Genomic DNA, 20,329 nt, shown 5'->3' with positions numbered 1-20,329 from the left:
GATATGCATTTTTGATTACCTATGCATCTCGTTCGTTTCCGTACATTCGTTCGATTTTAGTTTTATTTATTACGTCTCTCGCTTTACATATTCAGTACATTTTCCGTACTGACCCCCTTTCTCCGGGTGCGTTTCGTGCCGCGCAGGTACAGACATTTGATTTGCTGATTCGCCCGCCTAGGTTGTTTGCTCAGCTGGTTGAAGTGCTCCTTTGTCCGGGGCCCGTATTTGGTATAAAATTATCCGTTGCATTTGTACCTATTCATTACGGGGGTACGACGGGGCCCCGTCCCGTCATATGATTATGTTTTGTTCTCAGAGGTCTGTAGACATGTGGTGTGGGTTCTGTATATGTTTCGTGAGATGTGCGTACGTTTAGAGTTTATCTATGTTTTGTGACGGCCTTATCGGCCTTCGTGCGGCATGCCCACTTGTCCTTGTTAAATTATTATTTCTGCTCATTTGTAATATTTTGCTAATTTTAGGTTAAGGTACGTATGAGTGTCCAACTAGGGCACGTGTCGCGGCCTACGGAGTTGGGTCGTGACACATAACATCAACAACAATCAAAATACTAAACAAAACAATTAAATCATTGCCCTTGCAAACCATCCATGCATACGGCCACACATCCATATCCACAACACACAAGATTTCCATACTTTTCATTCATTTCTACATACCATAACATAAACCAAATCTTCATAACCCATAAAAGAGAATGAAATCATACCTTTCTTCTTCAACTTCTTCACTTGAATAAAATTGGTTTTCTTGCTCAAATAACTATACCATATTGAAGAGAGTCTTGAACTTAATAAGAATTCAAGAAGAGAGGAAATTTTGGATCAAAATTGGATGGCTTGAATTTTTTTTTTTTCTTCCTTTCATGGCCGAATGGCCTCCCTCTTTTTTTTTTTGTCTTTGTTTCTTTCTTTCTTTCTTTCTCTCCTTCTCCAAGTATGAGCACCCCTCTCTTATATATATATATATATATATGTGTGTCACATGATCATGCACATGCCTTATTTTTTTATTTCAAATTTTCTCTAGATTTTTCTTTCCTTTTCCTTTTCATTTTTCTAGAGTTTTCTTTCTTTTATTCTATTATTTTTTTTTAAAAGATGACTTATTATTTTAGTCATCCTTTTTCCATTCTTTTTCTTCACATGGACAATATGACCCCTTTTGGAATTTTCTTGCCCGTGAAATGACCATTTTGCCCCTAGCCTTTTTAAATATTTCCATGAACCATTTTGCAAATTTTCCTTTTTCGCCTCGATTTATCTCACAATATTCCCATACCAATAATAGTCATAAATTATATTTATAACAACTCGTACATCAAAATGATTTTTGAAAATGATCTCGTCCTTAACTTCCCACGACGACTTCGAAATATCCAAACGTACAAAGTACGGGCTATAACACTTTCCTTCTAAGGCATGAGTCCTATGGCCTGAATTTCCTCTTTTCTTATGAATGTTCAATCTTGGAGAAGACTATGAGCCCTTGTTCATGAATAGCCCTATGAGATAAGAGATATGCTACGAGTATGATAATGATATGATGTTCCAATTAAGCTGATGAAGCTATCCATAGCCCATTGATGTTGATCATTTTATACACTCACCTTATGCTTGTTCCTTCAAGGTGAGGCAGAATGCTTATGAATGTTCCATAATGAAGTCGGGGGTCCACGACCTTATGTCACCCCGATAGAGTATGATTATCTATGAGTCTCTATCCATGCATTATGATGAGTTATGATAATCATATTACTATGAGCATATTATGATGAGCATATGATGATATTACACCGCGCCTATATGGCCGGGCAGTCACCACCAAGGCGGGCAGCTATACGCCATGGCCAGATGGCATGGGCAGACACCACTAGTGGGCGGCATGAGATGGTACCCCGGACGCGGGAGGCCTGGACGCAGGCTAATGTTATTGATTATCACACCGTACCTACATGGTCGGGCAGTTTATACATTTATGCATACATGACATGATGATGACTATGAGAGTAAGCTAGCATGCATTATCTCTTTTATGATACGATACAGTCAGTTACAGATTGCTCCTCATTTGATGCTCCCCTACTTCATTGATGTCTTATTATTGTTTATGCTTCACATACTCAGTACAATATTCGTACTGACGTCCGTTTCTTTGGACGCTGTGTTCATGCCCACAGGTAGACAGGGAGGCGATCCAGATTCATAGGAGCCATTAGCTGATTGAGAGCACTCCACTTTTCCGGAGGTGCCATTGATTATTCATTTGGTACATATGTGTACATATTCAAGATTTGGGCACGACGGGGTCCTGTCCCGTCCATATGTCTAGTACTCTAGTAGAGGCTCGTAGATACGCATGTGTGGGTAGTATGGTCCCATAGCTTTTATGTATATGCATGTATATATATATATCATTTTGATAGCCAAAGGGCTTATGTTTATAAAAGTAAATATGTTTCAAATGTTAATAGATTTCTATGATTATGAGCATATAGTACGAATGAGAGTAGATAAGTAACAAAATGAGCGGTTTTCGATGGTTATCCCCGGATACCCGTCATGGCCCTAGTCGGGTCGTGATAGAAGTGGTATCAGAGCAGTTCAGTCCTAGGAAGTGTCTATGAGCCGTGTCTAGTAGAGTCTTGTTTATGGTGTGTTGCTACAGGACATTTAGGAAAAATGACCATCTTTCTTCTTACGAGATCGTGCGATAGAGCCGTGTATAAGATTTAATCCTCCCTAATAGTGTGTTGTGATTTCAGAAATGCCGCCAAAAGGAAAAGCTAAAGCCACCCAGAAGGGTAAGACTACGATGAAAAGGCGGGCAGAAAGAGAGCCGCCTATGAATATAGATGAGGGTGAATCACATAATGAGGCTCCATCTAATGCCTCCACTACTCCGCCTATTATGGAAGAGCAAGAAGGGGCTTCAGTTCCAGCTCCTATGCCTCCAGTTCCTCCACCGGCTACTTCGGGTCAACAAGTGACCGAGGCCATTCATTTATTAACACAGTTGGTTGCCGCTCAGGCACAGCGGCAGAATGTTGGCCCAGGTGATCGTTCAGCCAGTACTAGAGCCCGTGACTTTATGAGTTTGAATCCTCCGAAATTCTTTGGGTCAAAGCCGGATGAAGACCCGCAGGGCTTTATTGATGAAATGTTGAGAACATTGCGGATTATTCATGCTTCCGAGACCGAATCTGTGGAGTTGGCGTCATATAGACTCCGGGATGTGGCGGTTTTATGGTATAATAATTGGATAGCATCAAGGCAAGAGAATGCGCCTCCTCTCGTGTGGCAAGAATTTGTAGATGCCTTCATTCGCCACTACTTACCACCCGAGGTCCGCCGAGCTAGAGCGGATAGATTTTTAAATTTGAAGCAAGGGAATATGAGCGCCCGGGAGTATAGCCTTCAATTTAATTCTTTGGCTAGATATGCTCCTACAATGGTGGCCGACATGGGCGATAGGGTGCATAGATTTGTGAGTGGCTTAGGGCCACATTTATTTAAGGATTGCTTAACGGCTTCATTGCAAGATGGGATGGATATTTCCCGCATTCAAGCCCATGCCCAAAATCTTGAAGGACAACAACCTCCGCAAAGGGGTGATCGTGATGTGGATAGAAGGCAAAGCAAAAGGGCTAGATCTATGGGCACAGGCGGTGATTATAGAGGGGGATCAAGGCAGTCATATTCTAGGCACTCAGGCCAGTCAGTGACGAGTGCACCTCCCCGATTTACAGGCCGAAGATTTGATCGCTCTTTCCGTTCAGGACAGGGCCAGAGTTCGAGGGCCCCAGGTTCTCAGTTTGGGGGAGATTATAGTCAGAGGAGACCTCCAGTGCCGCGATGCAGTCAGTGCGGTAGATTACACTCCGGACAGTGCCGCCAGGGTTCAGATGCTTGTTACGCTTGTGGTCAGGTAGGGCATATGATGAGAGATTGCCCGTCGATGAGCGGTAGAGCTGGGGTCCAGCCCACAGGATCAGCGGCTGGTTCTTCATCAGTGCGTCCGACAGACGGACTCCCAATTCCAGTAGGCCGAGGTAGAGGCCGAGGGGGAGTATCTACTTCAGGTGCTACTCAGCCCCGCTTGTATGCTTTAGCCGGACGACAGGATCTCGAGTCCTCCCCAGATGTGGTTACAGGTACATTGACTGTGTTTTCTCATGACGTGTATGCATTGATAGATCCGGGTTCTACATTATCATATATTACTCCATATGTTGCTAATCGTATTGGGGTGAAACCCGAGCCAATTAAACCTTTTGAGGTGTCTACTCCGGTTGGTGATCCCGTGATAGCTAAACAAGTGTATAAAGATTGTATAATTGTGATATGTGATCATCAAACTAAAGCTGATTTAGTTGAGCTAGAAATGTTAGATTTTGATGTGATTATGGGTATGGATTGGTTGGCCTCATGTTATGCTAATGTTGATTGCCGAATGAAATTAGTTCGATTTCAATTTCAGGGAGAGCCTATGCTTGAATGGAAAGGTAATACGGCAACTCCAAGGGGCAGGTTTATTTCCTACCTTAAGGCAAGAAAGATGATAGCTAAGGGCTACATTTATCATATAGTCCGAGTTCGTGACATTCCAATCCGTTCCGGTAGTAAATGAGTTTCCGAATGTATTTCCAGATGAACTTCCAGGCCTTCCTCCAGAAAGAGAAATTGATTTCGCCATTGATGTGTTGCCGGATACTAAGCCCATTTCTATTCCTCCTTATGGAATGGCTCTGGTAGAATTGAAAGAGTTAAAGGCCCAGTTGAAAGATTTGCTCGAAAAGGGGTTCATCAGACCCAGTTCATCACCGTGGGGAGCACCAGTATTGTTTGTGAGAAAGAAAGATGGTTCCCTACGAATGTGTATTGATTATAGACAGCTGAATAAGGTGACGATAAAGAACAAGTATCCTCTTCCGAGGATTGATGATTTATTTGATCAGCTACAGGGTGCCAAGTGGTTTTCCAAGATAGATTTGAGGTCGGGTTATCATCAAGTGAGAGTTAGAGAAGAAGATATTCCTAAGACACCTTCGAAATGAGATATGGCCATTATGAATTCCGAGTGATGTCGTTTGGGCTAACTAATGCTCCGGCGGTGTTCATGAATTTAATGAATAATGTATTCAGGCCTCTCTTGGATTTGTTCATGATAGTATTCATTGATGATATTCTGGTGTATTCTCGCACAGAATCAGAACATGCAGATCATTTACGTATTGTTCTTGGAATTCTTCGAACTCGGGAGTTGTATGCAAAATTTTCAAAGTGCGAGTTTTGGCTAAATTCTGTGACATTCTTGGGTCATGTTATTTCAGATGATGGCATTAGAGTGGATACTCAGAAAATTGAAGCTGTAAAGACTTGGCCAAGGCCTACGACGCCTACGGAAGTTCGTAGTTTTCTGGGATTGGCAGGTTATTATAGAAGATTCGTAGAGGGCTTTTCATCTATTTCAGCCCCATTAACGAAGCTAACCCGAAATCGGCAAAATTTCGGTGGAATGATGCTTGTGAGCGTAGCTTCCAAGAGTTGAAGGACAGATTAACCTCAGCTCCAGTCTTAACACTTCCAGAAGGGCCGGATGGCTATGTTGTATATTGTGACGCTTCCGGTGTTGGGCTAGGATGTGTATTAATGCGGCATGGAAAAGTCATTGCTTATGCTTCGAGACAAATTTTAAAACATGAAAAGAACTACCCAACTCATGATCTTGAATTGGCCGCAGTTATTCATGCATTAAAAATGTGGAGACATTACTTGTATGGCGTACATGTTGATATCTATACAGATCACAAGAGTCTTCAATATATTTTTAAACAGAAGGAGTTGAACCTACGGCAAAGGCGGTGGTTAGAATTATTGAAAGATTATGACGTAAATATTTTATACCATCCTGGTAAAGCAAATGTGGTAGCTGATGCCCTTAGCCGTAAGTCTATGGGTAGTCGAAGTGATGTTCCGTCAGAAAAAAGGGAATTAGCTCGTGAACTCCACCAGCTAGCTAGCTTGGGAGTTCGTTTAATGGAATCGGGCGATACAGGAGTTAATGTGCTTAACTTGGCTGTTTCATCCTTGGACACAGAAATAAAAGAGCGCCAATATGAGGATCCCAAATTGAAGTATTATAAAGGTGTGCAGTTCCCAAAAGAAAAGTCACCATTTGAAAGTCTCGGCGCGATGGGTTCTCGGTACCGAAATAGGTTATGTGTTCCGGATATTTGCGACTTCGTCGTCAAATTCTAGAAGAAGCTCATTACTCTCGGTATTCTATTCATCCGGGAGCGACGAAAATGTATCATGATCTTAAATTGATGTATTGGTGGGATGGCATGAAAAGAGACATAGCAGAATTTGTAGCCCAATGTCCAAATTGCCAGCAAGTAAAGATAGAACATCAAAAGCCAGGGGGATTATTGCAAGCGATGGAAATTCCTACGTGGAAATGGGAAGTGATCAATATGGATTTTATTGTAGGATTGCCCCGTTCCCGAGGCAAGTATGATTCCATATGGGTGATTGTGGATAGATTGACGAAAGCAGCTCATTTTCTTCCAGTCAGAACCACATACTCAGCAGAAGATTATGCGAGGTTGTATATCAAGGAAATTGTGAGACTTCATGGTATTCCGATATCTATTATTTCGGACAGAGGAGCACAGTTTACAGCTAAGTTCTGGAAATCCTTTCAAGAAGGTCTAGGTACTCAAGTAAGGCTTAGTACGGCATTTCATCCGCAAACTGACGGACAAGCCGAGCGTACTATACAGACCTTGGAGGATATGCTAAGGGCATGTGTTTTAGATTTTGGTGGTAGTTGGGATGACCACTTACCCCTAATCGAGTTCGCATATAATAATAGCTATCATTCTAGCATTCAAATGGCCCCGTATGAAGCTTTGTATGGAAGGAAGTGTAGATCTCCAATTGGATGGTTTGAAATCGGAGAAGTACAATTAATAGGCCCCGAGTTGATTCAACAAGCTGTAGAAAAAGTCAAGATGATCCGAGATCGATTATTGACAGCCCAAAGTCGCCAAAAATCTTATGCGGATAACCGCCGGCGAGATCTAGAATTTCAAGTCGATGATTGGGTGTTCTTGAAGGTATCACCAATGAAAGGGGTGATGAGATTTGGTAAGAAAGGGAAGTTAAGTCCTCGATACATTGGACCCTATAAGATCATCCGCAAAGTGGGTCAAGTAGCTTATGAATTAGACTTGCCTTCAGAGCTTGAATTAGTTCATCCAATTATTCATGTCTCAATGCTCCGCAAATGTGTTGGAGATCCCACAAAGATTGTGCCAGTAGATGATGTTCAGATTACAGAAAAGCTAGCCTATGAAGAAGTGCCTATTGCCATATTAGACAGGCAAGTACGAAGGCTTCGGAATAAGGAAATAGCTTCAGTTAAGGTCTTATGGTGAAATAACAATCGAGAAGAGATGACTTGGGAAGCGGAAGAGAAGATGAAATCTACATATCCGCATTTATTTCAGCCCCCGGAAGAGATATATGATGAAACATCGAGATTATAAGGTATGTATGCTTTTCTTTTATGCATATGGGTCGTGTGTGGCCAGTTTATATTGCTATTGTGTTGTGGCCCTGTGAGGCAATGATATTATGGGTTGTTGTGACAGGATGGTAGTGCCATATTATAGGGGAAACTCTGGCGAAATTTTTCTAGAATCCCGACGACTTAACATTCGAGGACGAATGTTCCAAAAGGGGGGAAGAATGTTACACCTTGGAAAATTTCCCCTTAGCGTACAGTGAATAGACTAACGAGGGGCATGATGTATATGAGGTTTGGACAAGTAAGAAATAGTATTTGATGGTCCTAATTAAGATTTCCAAAGACATTCGAGTTAAGGAAAGAAAGTTGTTAAGGAAAGCGAGTTATAAGTTGAGTGTATCGGATAAGAACTCTGAGTATTGAGTTAACAACGTGCTAATGATACCTTGAGGAAGAGTTATAACGTCCCTTAGAATGGTATTGAGGTGTTAAACAAGTGTTAAGAAGGTTCCATAAGGATCGGAGATCAAACGAGTCGACGAGAACAATTCTCGGAAAACTGGGCAAACCTACGGCCAGACATACTGGCCGTATAAAATGTATGGACCGTATGTCCAACCGTAGATCCAGCCCAGTGCACCATGTCTCACTGGACCAGATCTACGGCCAAACATACGGCCAGTAGAAAACATACGGACCGTATGTTGGTCCGTAGATCTTGGTCGGGACTGATGATGAATTAATATAAGGGACCTCTTTCTCATTTCATTTCATTTCATCTTCACTCCTCCACACTTCAAGACTTCTCTAGAATATTCCATACACTTCAACCATAAGAAAACAATAGAAATCAAAGATCAACAACAAGAATTGAAGAGAATCAAGTGTATGAAACCCATTAAAATCCATTCAAATCAAGAAATCCCAAGAGAGATGAAATAGGGTTTTGGTGCAAAAGGTGTATCACCATTCAAAGCTTATTCCTCCATCATCTAAGGTGAGTTTCATGACCTTTCCATGTTGTTTGAAGTATTGATAGGTTGAAACACTCGGATTGTAGAAGAGTATAGAAAATGGGTCATAAATGTGTGAATAGTGTCATTATTGAGTAGTAGTTGGATTGAATCATGAAAATGGTTATGTTGAGATTATAAATGCGTTATAAATGACATTTAGAACATGGAATGAGTATTGTATGAGAAAGAACGCGATAATGGACTTTGGTCATGGTTATGGAGAATTATAGTGAAATTATGAATTGTGGGCAATGTAATTAGATGATGCTTATTGTTTATGATATTGTGATTGTCGTTATGAATGTTGGGAGTTGATATGGAATATGGAGGAAAGTAGTATAAACAAAGGAAATGCTGCCCAATTTTCTCTAGCTTTAGTAAGTACGTTTTCATGATTGCATAGCTAATGACGACACGAATTCCCTTGAAGGTATAAACGAGTGCATTAAAGGAGAACGAGCAAGTGATAGAATAGTTAAACGACAAAGGTATGTGAGGCTATCCCTTTCCTTCTAAGGCATGAGTCCTATGGCATGAATTTCCTCTTTTATTATGAATGTTCCATCTTCAAGAAGACTATGAGTCCTTGTTCATGAATAGCCACATGAGATAAGAGATATGCTACGATTATGATAATGATAATGATTAAGTCTAGAGATGCTATAGTCGATGATATGATGTCCCAATTAAGCTAATGAAGCTATCCATAGCCCATTGATGTTGATCATTATATACACTCACCTTATGCTTGTTCCTTCAAGGTGAGGGGATACTTATGAATGTTCCATAATGAAGTCGGGGGTCCACGACCTTATGTCACCCCGATAGAGTATGATTATCTATGAGTCTCTATGCATGCATTATGATGAGTTATGATAAGCATATTACTATGAGCATATTATGATGAGCATATGATGATATTACACCGCGCCTATATGGCTGGCGAATCACCGCCAAGGCGGGCGACTATACACCATGGCCGGATGACATGGGCAGACACCACTAGTGGGTGGCATGAGATGGTACCCCGGACGCGGGAGGCCTGGACGCAGGCTAATGCTAATGTTATTGATTATCACACCGTACCTATATGGTCGGGCATCTTATACATTTATGCATATATGACATGATGATGATTATGACAGTAAGCCAGCATGCATTATCTCTTTTATGATACGATACGATCACAAATTGCTCCTATTTGATGCCTCCCCATTTCATTGATGTTTCATTATTGTTTCTGCCTTACATACTCAGTACAATATTCGTACTGACGTCTTTTTCTTTGGACGCTGTGTTCATGCCCATAGGTAGACAGGGAGGCGATCCAGATTCATAGGAGCCATTAGCTGATTGAGAGCACTCCATTTGTCCGGAGGTGCCATTGATTATTCTTTTGGTACATATGTGTGCATATTCATGATTTCGGCACGACGGGATCCTGTCCCGTCCATATGTCTAGTACTCTAGTAGAGGCTCGTAGATACGCATGTGTGGGTAGTATGATCCCATAGCTTTTATGTATATCCATGTATATATATATATATATATATATATATATATTTAGCCAAAGGGCTTATGTTTATAAAAGTAAATATGTTTCAAATGTTAATAGATTTCTATGATTATGAGCATATAGTACGAATGAGAGTAGATAAGTAACAGAATGAGCGGTGTCCCGTCATGGCCCTAGTCGGGTCGTGACACAAGTCCAATCATGATTTAAAAATATCTTTATTTTCATACTTGCACCTCATGTTCCCTTTTCTCCATAATTCAAGTCTTTTAACCCTTCAATAGTTTAAATAGCAAGAATCATAAAACTTACCTTAATCACTTGGAAGTAAGCCTTGAGTTACTCCACTCCCTTAGAGTGAAATCCTCCACTTGCATGCCAAAGAAATTTTTACCCTTCACAAACCCTAATAGGCTTCCTAGTATTTGAATCTCTTAATTCTTGGCTTTGATCTTGGATTTTTGGTATATATTGTTATGGAAATGGAGGGAGGGTTTTTGGAGGGTTCTAGAGAGACATAGAATCTGCTTTTTGTGGAAAATAATGAAATAAAATGTGGGTTCTTATATTTATAGACAGGGCTGGAAACTTCAAAATCGGCGGGTCGACGGCTCGTCGACATGTCGATGGCTCGTCGACGTGCCCCGTCGATCCTTCGCCTACATGTCTGAGATGTCTGATCGTAGAACCTCATCGACGGTACCAAGCGATGACTCATCGACGTGTCGACGGTCCGTCCCTTGGGCCGTCGACGCTGACTGGTGTCAGCAGTTTCCTGAACTGCTCCAATTCAATTCGTTTCACTTCCAATTCCCTCAAAATGTCCAGAATACATACTCATACACCTGTACACATACCAAAAAAAATATCTCATAACCAAGACTTTGGTACCGGCTACCGTACCGACGGTATACACCACCAATAAGCCAAAATTTCCTTGAAATAAAATGGGAGGTGTAACATACAGGTTATCTTTATCTCATATTATGTTCCATATTTCTTGTTATGTTGTTATTCATATCTTACATATTTAGTACACTGTTCATATTGATGTCTCTTTGTGTGTACACTGTGTTCATGCCCGCAGGTAGACAGGTAGACGGATCTGACACATAGGAGGAGCTTCATCAGCGAAATCTCAGGAGCGCTCCATTTACTTCGGAGTGCGCGGTCTATTGGTATTAGTCCTTATGGTCACTTGTGTTCTATATAGAGGCTCGTAGACATGTGTGTGCACAGTTAGACATTTCATAACCTTATCAGTTCATGTTGTTGTATTATATTATGGCTGCCTTGTTGGCTTGTGTTTATGGGCATAGCTGTTGATGATTATATAGAGATGTGTCACTATCTTGTAACATGTGCCCTTGAAGATTATGATATCTATGAGCTATCTTTATGGTCCACCAGAAATGATTATGAGATGTATGTATAGAGGTGCTCGGTGTGTTAGCTCTGGGTGCCCGTCATGGCCCTCTGGTTGGGTCGTGACAAAAGTGATATCAGAGCAGTTTATCCTAGGGTATGTCTATGAGCCATGTCCAGTAGAGTCTTGTTTATGGGTATGAAGCGCGCCACACTTATAAACAAGAGGCTGCAGGGCATTTAGGAACGACTGACCCTTCCTTCTCATCTTAGATCGTACCGTAGAGCTAATTTATAGGATGTGATGTCCCTGATTCTAATCCTAAATGTTTTGATTGTGGATAAGAAGTTGATTATGCTGCTATGAGGTGATTTATGAGAACTGAAGTTGATACTCCGAAAGGTATGTTCCTGCCTTATTGATATTGATAAACGTTGATATAAGAACTTGAGCTAGATGCTATGGGTATTTGTGATCACCCTGTGAGGCATTGTATGTGTTTTATGGGCTGTGTGTAGGAATGAAGTAGTAAGAAGTATAGAGGAAACTCTGCTGAAAATTTTACAAATTGAATTGTTTGAATGTCTATTCTATGAAGAAAGAATGAAGGGAAAATGTAACAATCGGATGTTTGGTAAGTCATGATTGAATGAACCATTATGAGACATTTTCAAAGAGAAGTTTTAGAATGATTTGATTTTAAGCGAATAACCCTGGAGGAAAAAAAGATTAGTAATTAAAGGAACTTGAATGAGTTTCATTCGAGATTTCGGAGAATTGAGATTTATTGAAGATATAGGGAAAGTTGACATTAAGAGCTCAAATGTTGTATTACGATTTATAGATTGGTGAGTAAGAGATAACGAAGAGATATTGATAAGGGAAAGGAAGTTAACGAGTAGGGGAAAATTTTGCTCTAGAAGTTTATATATATATATATATACATAAGATCAGGACGGGTTGATGACAAGCACTCAGACTCGTTTTATCGAACTTTCCAATATGATGTGAGTTTACATTGGGATTTAGAAGTCATCAGTCATTCAACTTCAAGGGGATTATGAGTATTTGATAGTTGGTACTATTTGGAGAATCATTATGGCCAAGTTACTTCAGGTGTTAATGACGACCTTGAACTCAAGAATGAGAAATGGTTAGGTAAGTTGGATTGCAATTATGATAGTTTTCGGGATTGTTTATATAACCTCTAAATGTGATGTTGCTTGGCCGATGAAGGAAATAGAGATTGTATCAATCTTAAGAATATATGGTGTATTTCTAGCTAATCCTTATCAGAAGGCTTTATCTCAAATTGTTTTGGATGGATGTTGTGAAGATTAGTGACGATAGAGAAATTAGATGCGATGTCGGTTTATGTGTAAGGAGAGAAGAGAGTAGGTGTACAAGTGAAGATAAAGTATTGCAAGGATCGAGTCGGTTGCTACAAGAAAGTAAAAGATGTGAGGTTGATTATCTTAGACAAAGAGACGGGGTACAAGTACGAGTAAAGATTTTTAAATAAAGTTATATCGCCAGGATTCACAATTAGGACGTAGGAAAGTATGCTAGGAAGACCTACAGATTTAGACATACAAAAAAAAAATATGAGGTACCAGAATAGCCCAAAAGAAATTAGGAGCAAGTGAGCTTTACAACTAGAATTCTCTGGCTAGCTGGGCAAAAAGAGAGGGGAGATGTATTAGAGCCACAGATTCAGGACAAAATCAAATGGCAACGGGATATCTCGCAAGAAAAGGTGTTGAAAAACGATAAAAAGATAAGTCACGAGGGGAGATTGTGCCGTATGTCAAAATTGAGGTAGCAAGCACTACAGAAAGAATCCGGATTGGGTTTTCTTGGGAATTAAAGTCAGATAGCGGTAACACGACCAAATATGCAAGCACGAGCATTAGGAAAAAGAAGGTCATGATATCATGAAGGGGAGTGAAAATTGGAAAAGGAAAACATATACACATTAAGGATCAGGTAATATATTTGAGGAAAAGGTTATAATACTACTGGAAAATGGGCCTCTGGCAACATTAGGGAAACCGTTGCCATAGATAAAGGAACCGTTGCCATTGACCTATGGCAACGAATTACCATGCGTGACATCTGCTCGCATGGCGATAGATCTATAGCAACGGTTCATGGGACAGTTCTCAAAACTGTTGCTATAGAAGATCTATAGCAACGGTTATTTGTCTATCTGCTGCGACATACTTTCCTTGTTAATTAGAATAGGTTAAAAACCGTCCCCATAGACTCTTGTGCAATGGTTTGTTAGGCTATTGCAACGCTTAATTGAGGTTATTACAACGGTTATTGGGCTTTATGCAACAGTTATTTGCCTACTGCTACGGTTTTTTATTGATTAGAGACAATTCAGAAATGTTTGTTGCTACGGTTTTCATGACCTATTGCAATGGTTGCCATGTTGAATTTGGGGCTTGTTTCCACAGTTAGGTAAGCTATTGCAATGCTTTAATTAAAATAACAGCCCTGTTTATAAATAATTTATAATGCACTACAAATTATATAAAATCACACAATGAAACTTTTCATAATCCATATTGTCCACAAGCTAGTTATAATATCCATAAAAGCAAAATGTTAAAACCCAAATACATAAAAGTTTTACATTTAAAGAGTTTGCATGAGTTCCAAAATGTCAATAGAAAAATATTCCTAGAACATCTAAAGCTTCAGCAAAAATCCAAAAATCTTCTCAAGTGAAATATCTTCTTAAGTAAGGTCTTCACTGCTTGTGTCTTCCCTTTCTTCATTTTCAACACCTTCAAGAAAAGAATAAGCAATCTCATAACTCTTTTCATTACTAAGGAGAAACTAATAAGAGCCCATTTGGATTGGCTTATGGCTTTTGACTTATAAGCCAAAAGCAATAAGTTAGAAATTCTAGCTTGTGGCTTTTGGCTTATTTTTGTCATATTAGCTTAAAAACAAGTTCTTAAAAGCACTTATTTATTTTACCTAAATACTACACAAGCGCTTAAAAGATATTTTAGCTTAAAATCACCTAAAATAAGCCAATCCAAATAGGCTCTAAGAACAATGTTAGAATAATCACACAAGAAAGATAATAATGACATCTAATCCAAATAACCATTTTGGCAGATTGTATCTCAAAAAGACACCTCTATAAAGAACACAAGTACTTCCTACAGAAAAAGCAATAATCAATAATGATAACAAGCGTGCACTCTATGGATGAGGTTAAAAGCATGCAAAAATTCTCAACTAATGTGTTGTATGTTAAGCTAAGGGGTCGGTTTCCGAAGGTGCCCTGGAGGAGAATTGTGTGTAATAATAGTGGACTACCTAGATGGACTTTTGTGTTACTGTTAGCTGCTCACAAGAGACTATCAACCAGAGACAAACTATATAAATGGGGTGAGACAAATGACTAGCAGTGTCCACTATGTGATGTTGCAAATGAAAGCATAAAGAACTTGTTCTTTATCTGTGATTTCTGAAGTCAGGTCTGGGAAAAGCTGCTATCACGGATGGGCATCAGAAGGAATGCTAGAGAATGGAAAGCAGAGCTTAGCTGGGCAGAGCAGAATGCAAGGGGTAAATTCCCTCAAACTAAAGTTTATCATATGATCCTAGCTGCTGCTGTGTATAGCATATGGAGGGAAAGGAATCAACAGATTTTTCAACAGAAGAGTCAGCCTGCAAATTTGATCATGAAGGTGATAATTCAAGATGTGCATCAAAGGGCAAACAAGAAACCAAAGATAGCCAACTGGTTGACCAAATTTAACTCTTATCCATTTTAGTTATGACCCAGGGATTGCCTAGATGAAAGGGCTTTTATTGGAGTGCATCTGGTGTGTAACTGGAACATTAAGAACTAATGCATGAGCTGACTACTGGGGCGTATTGTCCAGTAGCAGAGCTCATTTTTCATGCGCTGTAAAATCTTACTTTTTGTTTATAATACAAGTTATTTACCAAAAAAAACAAGCGTACACACACTCAATGCATTTTTATGAAACTTATATAGGCATTGGTTATATTATTACTAAATTCACGTTTGGAACCTTAAAGATATTTAAGTTCTTGTATCAGTTGCTGGGATGATTTACTGGGAATTAGCATTTCAAGAGAACAAAAACACAAATATATATATATATATATATATATATATATATATATATATATATACATAGCAGGCCGTGTGAAACGAATCAAGATTACTTAGTTAGGCAGCATCATTGTACAGCCTGAGTCTGGTATGGGAAGAACAAAAAGACACAACCAAACTTCTCAAGATAAAATGAATGATGCAATTTGGTGCTATATTACCAGTGGCCTCATCATACATATGGAAATAGCTACCAAGTTTTTACACAGAAATAAAGAATTGAAAAAGCAAGAAAGTTAAGTTACAAGCTTTGCCAACCTTTAGGATATTTAAAGGTCCAACAAAAACAAGAATCATCAACAGTTAGTCATGACATCTTCAAAAGATTGTTGGAGAGAGAGAAGCATATATATAAATCTCAACACAGAGTAACACAAATCAAAGATGAAATGAACTCCTAATATTAATAGGGAAGCATTATGGGAGCAAATATAAGGACAACTGCAGTCACTGATAAAAAAATAGCTGTATTGATTTTCTCAGAATAGACTAGATGGCTTCATGCACATGCTCAATGGTGGCAATTTTGACAGATGAAACTATCAATGTAGCCAAAGTGAAATGAACTCATAATGTTACTCCCTCAGTTTCATTTTATGTCTTGGTTAGACTGGACTAAGTTTCAGAATATAGAGACTCTTGAATTCAAACTTCTCAAGATAAAATGAATGATGCAATTTAGTGCTATATTACCAGTGGCCTCATCATACATATGGAAATATCTACCACGTTTTTACACAGAAATAAAGAATTTAAAAAGCAAGAAAGTTAAGTTACAAGCTTTGCCAACCATTAGGATATTTAAAGGTCCAACAAAAACAAGAATCTTCAAAAGTTACTCATGACATCTTCAAAAGATTGAACCTTTTTCATATTCACCAAAAAGATTGAATCTTTTTCATAATTGACCCTAAGACATGTTCATTAGCCATATCCTCTTTCCCAAACTGGAAAAGGTAGTTTTAGCACTTCAAGAGAACAAAAAACAAAAATATATATAGCGGGTGACATGACATGAATCAAGCTTAGGCCAGATAAGAACTCAACAGAGAGATTAAGAAAACTTATTAATCAGGTCGCGTGCACAAATCAGGAAGAAAAATATCTAGAACAGAGAAAGAATAGTGGTAGAAGAAGCAGAAGGAAGAAGGATGAGAAGAAGAAGAGGAGGAGTAACATTTATAATAAGTACTGACCTTGATTGTTACTACCAGCAGATGGATGATTTATTTGTTGAATAGCAGCTTCTCCTGGCGAACAAACACTGAATCTTAGCAAGCTAGGATCAAGTCGTAAGTTTGGGTTTAGATGCTGAATTTGTCCAACAACTTTCATTGTAATATCTCGTTCCATGGTATCCATTTGTGCGTCAAATGTTTTCTGCATTCTCTGTTGAACCCTAGCTTCTATTTCCTTCATTTTTTGTTGCATCCGTTCATCAGTAATATTTAAAGAGGGTCCAGAATTTCCCACTTTTTCTTTCAAGACTGTTTTGGTAACCCCACGCCCACACAATCTTATGCATCCTGGATGCTCAGGTCCCATGACTGATGCAAATGCGTCAACTGATTGACTACCATCTTCGCTTTCTTGAGTTTCTATTCTTTCCATTTCAGCCTACAAATCAGTACCAAGAGTAGAGAGTTCAAGTATATCAAAGTGATTCAATATTTAAGAACAAACAAATAATATTGATAAGCTTTAAATTAGAAAATTTCATACTATTTTCCTCATCGTATCTTCGTGTGAGTCCTTGTATACTCGCCCAGGTTTCCTTTTTCTTGTAGTCACAAAGATATCCTTATTTGTTACAAAGATCAGAACTTTCCTTCTCTTTTTCCTAGTTACATGAAAGCTGGCATAAAAATCATCCTAAGTAAAGTCTGCAGGTTCTTAGTAAATGAACAATAAGAGAAAACACCAAACCTCGCGAATTATAGCAAAACTTCTTTTGCCGACAGTGTGCGGATACCTTAACTTTTTTCGATTCTCTATATTAGTTCTGGACGTTTCCTACAATAATTGAGTTAGAGATACTATATGAACCAAATACATAAGAGATGAAGGGCATCTCTTACCTGAGCTTTGTCGGAGTTCCAGTATTCAATGAGATCCTTAAAATGAGATTGTGGAATATTTGCAGGCCTTTTTGCCATTCGAAGTTCATCAGTGGCATAGGGTAAATAGTACCGTTGCTTCAACCAAGTCTTATACTGTCACGACCCAACCCCGTAGGCCGTGACTAGTGCCCTATCTGGACACCCAAACGCACCTATCAAACAGAGTTACACACGGACGGCTTATATATATATATACAAATATCAGACTCTGCCTCAGATTATATCAAACACATCCAGGTATATAACAGAAGCCGACAAGGCTGAGTTTCAAATTTATATAATTTCCAAAAAAAATTTCGGCAGAGTTTCCTTTGTTTTACTGACTATCCAAAATAACCCTGCACGCAGAAAATACCAACAAAGGCCACACAGGGCCAACAAAACAACATATATACATATGCGGGCCGACGGGGCCGCCGCGTCGAATGGAATCGCCCAAACACAACATATACAAACACAACCGTACAGAAGTAGGCACAACCCACAAACATGTCCACAGACTTCAAACGGACGGACGGGCCTATGACGGGACAGGGCCCCGCCGTACCCCTGAACGAATATATACAATGCACGAACAAATATATACCAAAAATATAAGCTCCGGGATGAGAGGAGCACTCCAAATAGCAGAAGAGGGTGTCCTAAACAGGTGGATCACCAAACTGTGCGTCTGTACCTGCGGGCATGAAACGCAGCCCCCGAAGAAAGGGGGTCAGTACGAAATATGTACTGAGTATGCAAAGCAGAAAATGTAGTATACAATCTGAGTTCAAATCGAAATAGAGGTACAGAAAGTAAATGCATTTCCAAAATATCAAAATGTTACTTCAAAATATAAATCATGCATAGGGCACAGGAAATATGGTCGCCCGCCTGTCGATGGCGCCATAACACAGCATAACACTCGTAAAGTTTCAAATCTCCCGAATCTCCATCACATATCATACACAGCACATGTCGCCACACATCATCACACCAAATATAAGTGGAACCCGCCCTCGAGCGAGGATCTCGGTGAACCATAAACACAGCATAACACCGGAGTATATCATAATGCGCACGACAACAGAACCGGCCCGGGAACCGGCGAACGATATCATAGTAGGCACGAGCGGAGTAGTGAGTAATCATATGCATAAAATCATTATCATAAATCCAAAAGATAAGTAAAATAGTCATATTCGAAATCGGAATAATAATTATTACTTTTTGTTTCAAAAGTTATCGAATTCACATAAAAAAGGTGTCACGGGACCCACGGACGGTATATAGACCCGAATCGAGCCCGCCTATGAAAAACGTACTCATCCTATGTCATACAACCTCCTACAAAAATCTCAAAGCAATCCGAGCTTTTCTGTGAAAGTTATGAGCGTTTAAAATTTTGGAATCGCCAACGAATGAACTTTAAAACAAAAATCAGCTTTCATGTAATCTTTACAACTTATGAATTCCAAGAACATAAGGATCAATGTTTCGTAATGTCAACTTAAGAATGCCAAGGAACAAGTGCGATTCATAAACATGCTCGGATTGCGAGAATAGAGTTTCCTCGAGGCTCGTATCATAGCCTACTTTAACTAAGGCATGCCAAGGAAAGAAGGTTACTTTACATACCTCAAACGCTCTCCAATATGATCCAAACTCAAGCTAAATGTTATATCCCGCATTCTGTGCAATCGGATAATTCAAGACAATCGCGGGAAGACAATAAGTAAGGCCACATTTTATTTTGTTTGGCATACGAGCTGCTTGTGAAAAATTTAGAAGTGGAATTAATGAGGAAGGTCAAGGGCATAAAGGGAAATTCGCAACATGACTCGTGGGAATATGGAAGAAAGACGAAGGGCAAAGTTGGAAGTTGGAAAATAATTTTTCATGAATTACAAGAACTAGCCAAATATAATTGGGCTTGAAATTTTCAAGAAAATAAAGAGGCCCAACCGGCCATATTTATGGCAAGCCCATGTTGACTTAAAATTCAAGGAATTAAAAAGAAGACCAAGTCTTCTACATGTCTACATAATATTCAAGAAGTTTCAAGAAATTGAAGAACAAGAAAGAGAAGGAGAAAAAGTTGAAGGCCATTCGGCCAAAGGAAAATTCCAAGAGAAAAATTTCAAAAATTTTTACAAAAATCATTTCCTACCAATTCAAGGGTCCCTAGCAAGGTGGAGTGGTTTTTGGAGCAAGAGGAACACCTATTTCTATAAGTTGGAATCTCTACTCAAGGGAAGAATTGAAGAAAAGGTGAGGTTTGACTCTTCTTGCATGTTATGGATGATGTTGCATGTGTAGTGTGTAAGAAAATGGATGAAAATCATGGAAGAGAAAAAAAGTGGTGTGGCCGTGTATATATATATGTGTGTGTGTGTGTAGAAAGCATGTTCTAATTAATTTATTTAGTGTTTGGTTATTATTGTTGTGAATACTATATTGATAATGGAAATTGAATGAATTTGGAGAACGTGGTTGTGTGTGTGCATGATATGGCCGTGTAGTGTGTGGTGTGTGTATGTGGCCGTGTATACTTGATGTATAGTCATGTATATTGGTGAGTTGTGAAAGAATAATGAGCGAGTTGTA

General features: G+C 39.3%; 1 protein-coding gene across 1 annotated transcript; it reads right to left on the bottom strand.

Annotated features, from left to right (window-relative positions):
- Positions 1–13,989: 13,989 nt before the first annotated feature.
- Positions 13,990–17,267, bottom strand: LOC132042231 (uncharacterized). Its single transcript, XM_059432834.1, has 2 exons — positions 16,820–17,267; positions 13,990–14,250 (listed from the first exon to the last, which is right to left on the bottom strand). Exons 1-2 carry the CDS (start codon positions 17,232–17,234, stop codon positions 14,201–14,203), a joined length of 465 nt encoding a protein of 154 aa, XP_059288817.1. The 5' UTR covers positions 17,235–17,267; the 3' UTR covers positions 13,990–14,200.
- Positions 17,268–20,329: the final 3,062 nt, after the last annotated feature.

The sequence above is a fragment of the Lycium ferocissimum genome, unplaced genomic scaffold (assembly GCF_029784015.1).
Source record: "Lycium ferocissimum isolate CSIRO_LF1 unplaced genomic scaffold, AGI_CSIRO_Lferr_CH_V1 ctg14194, whole genome shotgun sequence".
Classification (NCBI taxonomy): Eukaryota; Viridiplantae; Streptophyta; class Magnoliopsida; order Solanales; family Solanaceae; genus Lycium; species Lycium ferocissimum.
The sequence above is the reverse complement of the archived record's forward strand: the minus strand, read 5'-3'. Positions and strand labels throughout refer to the sequence as shown.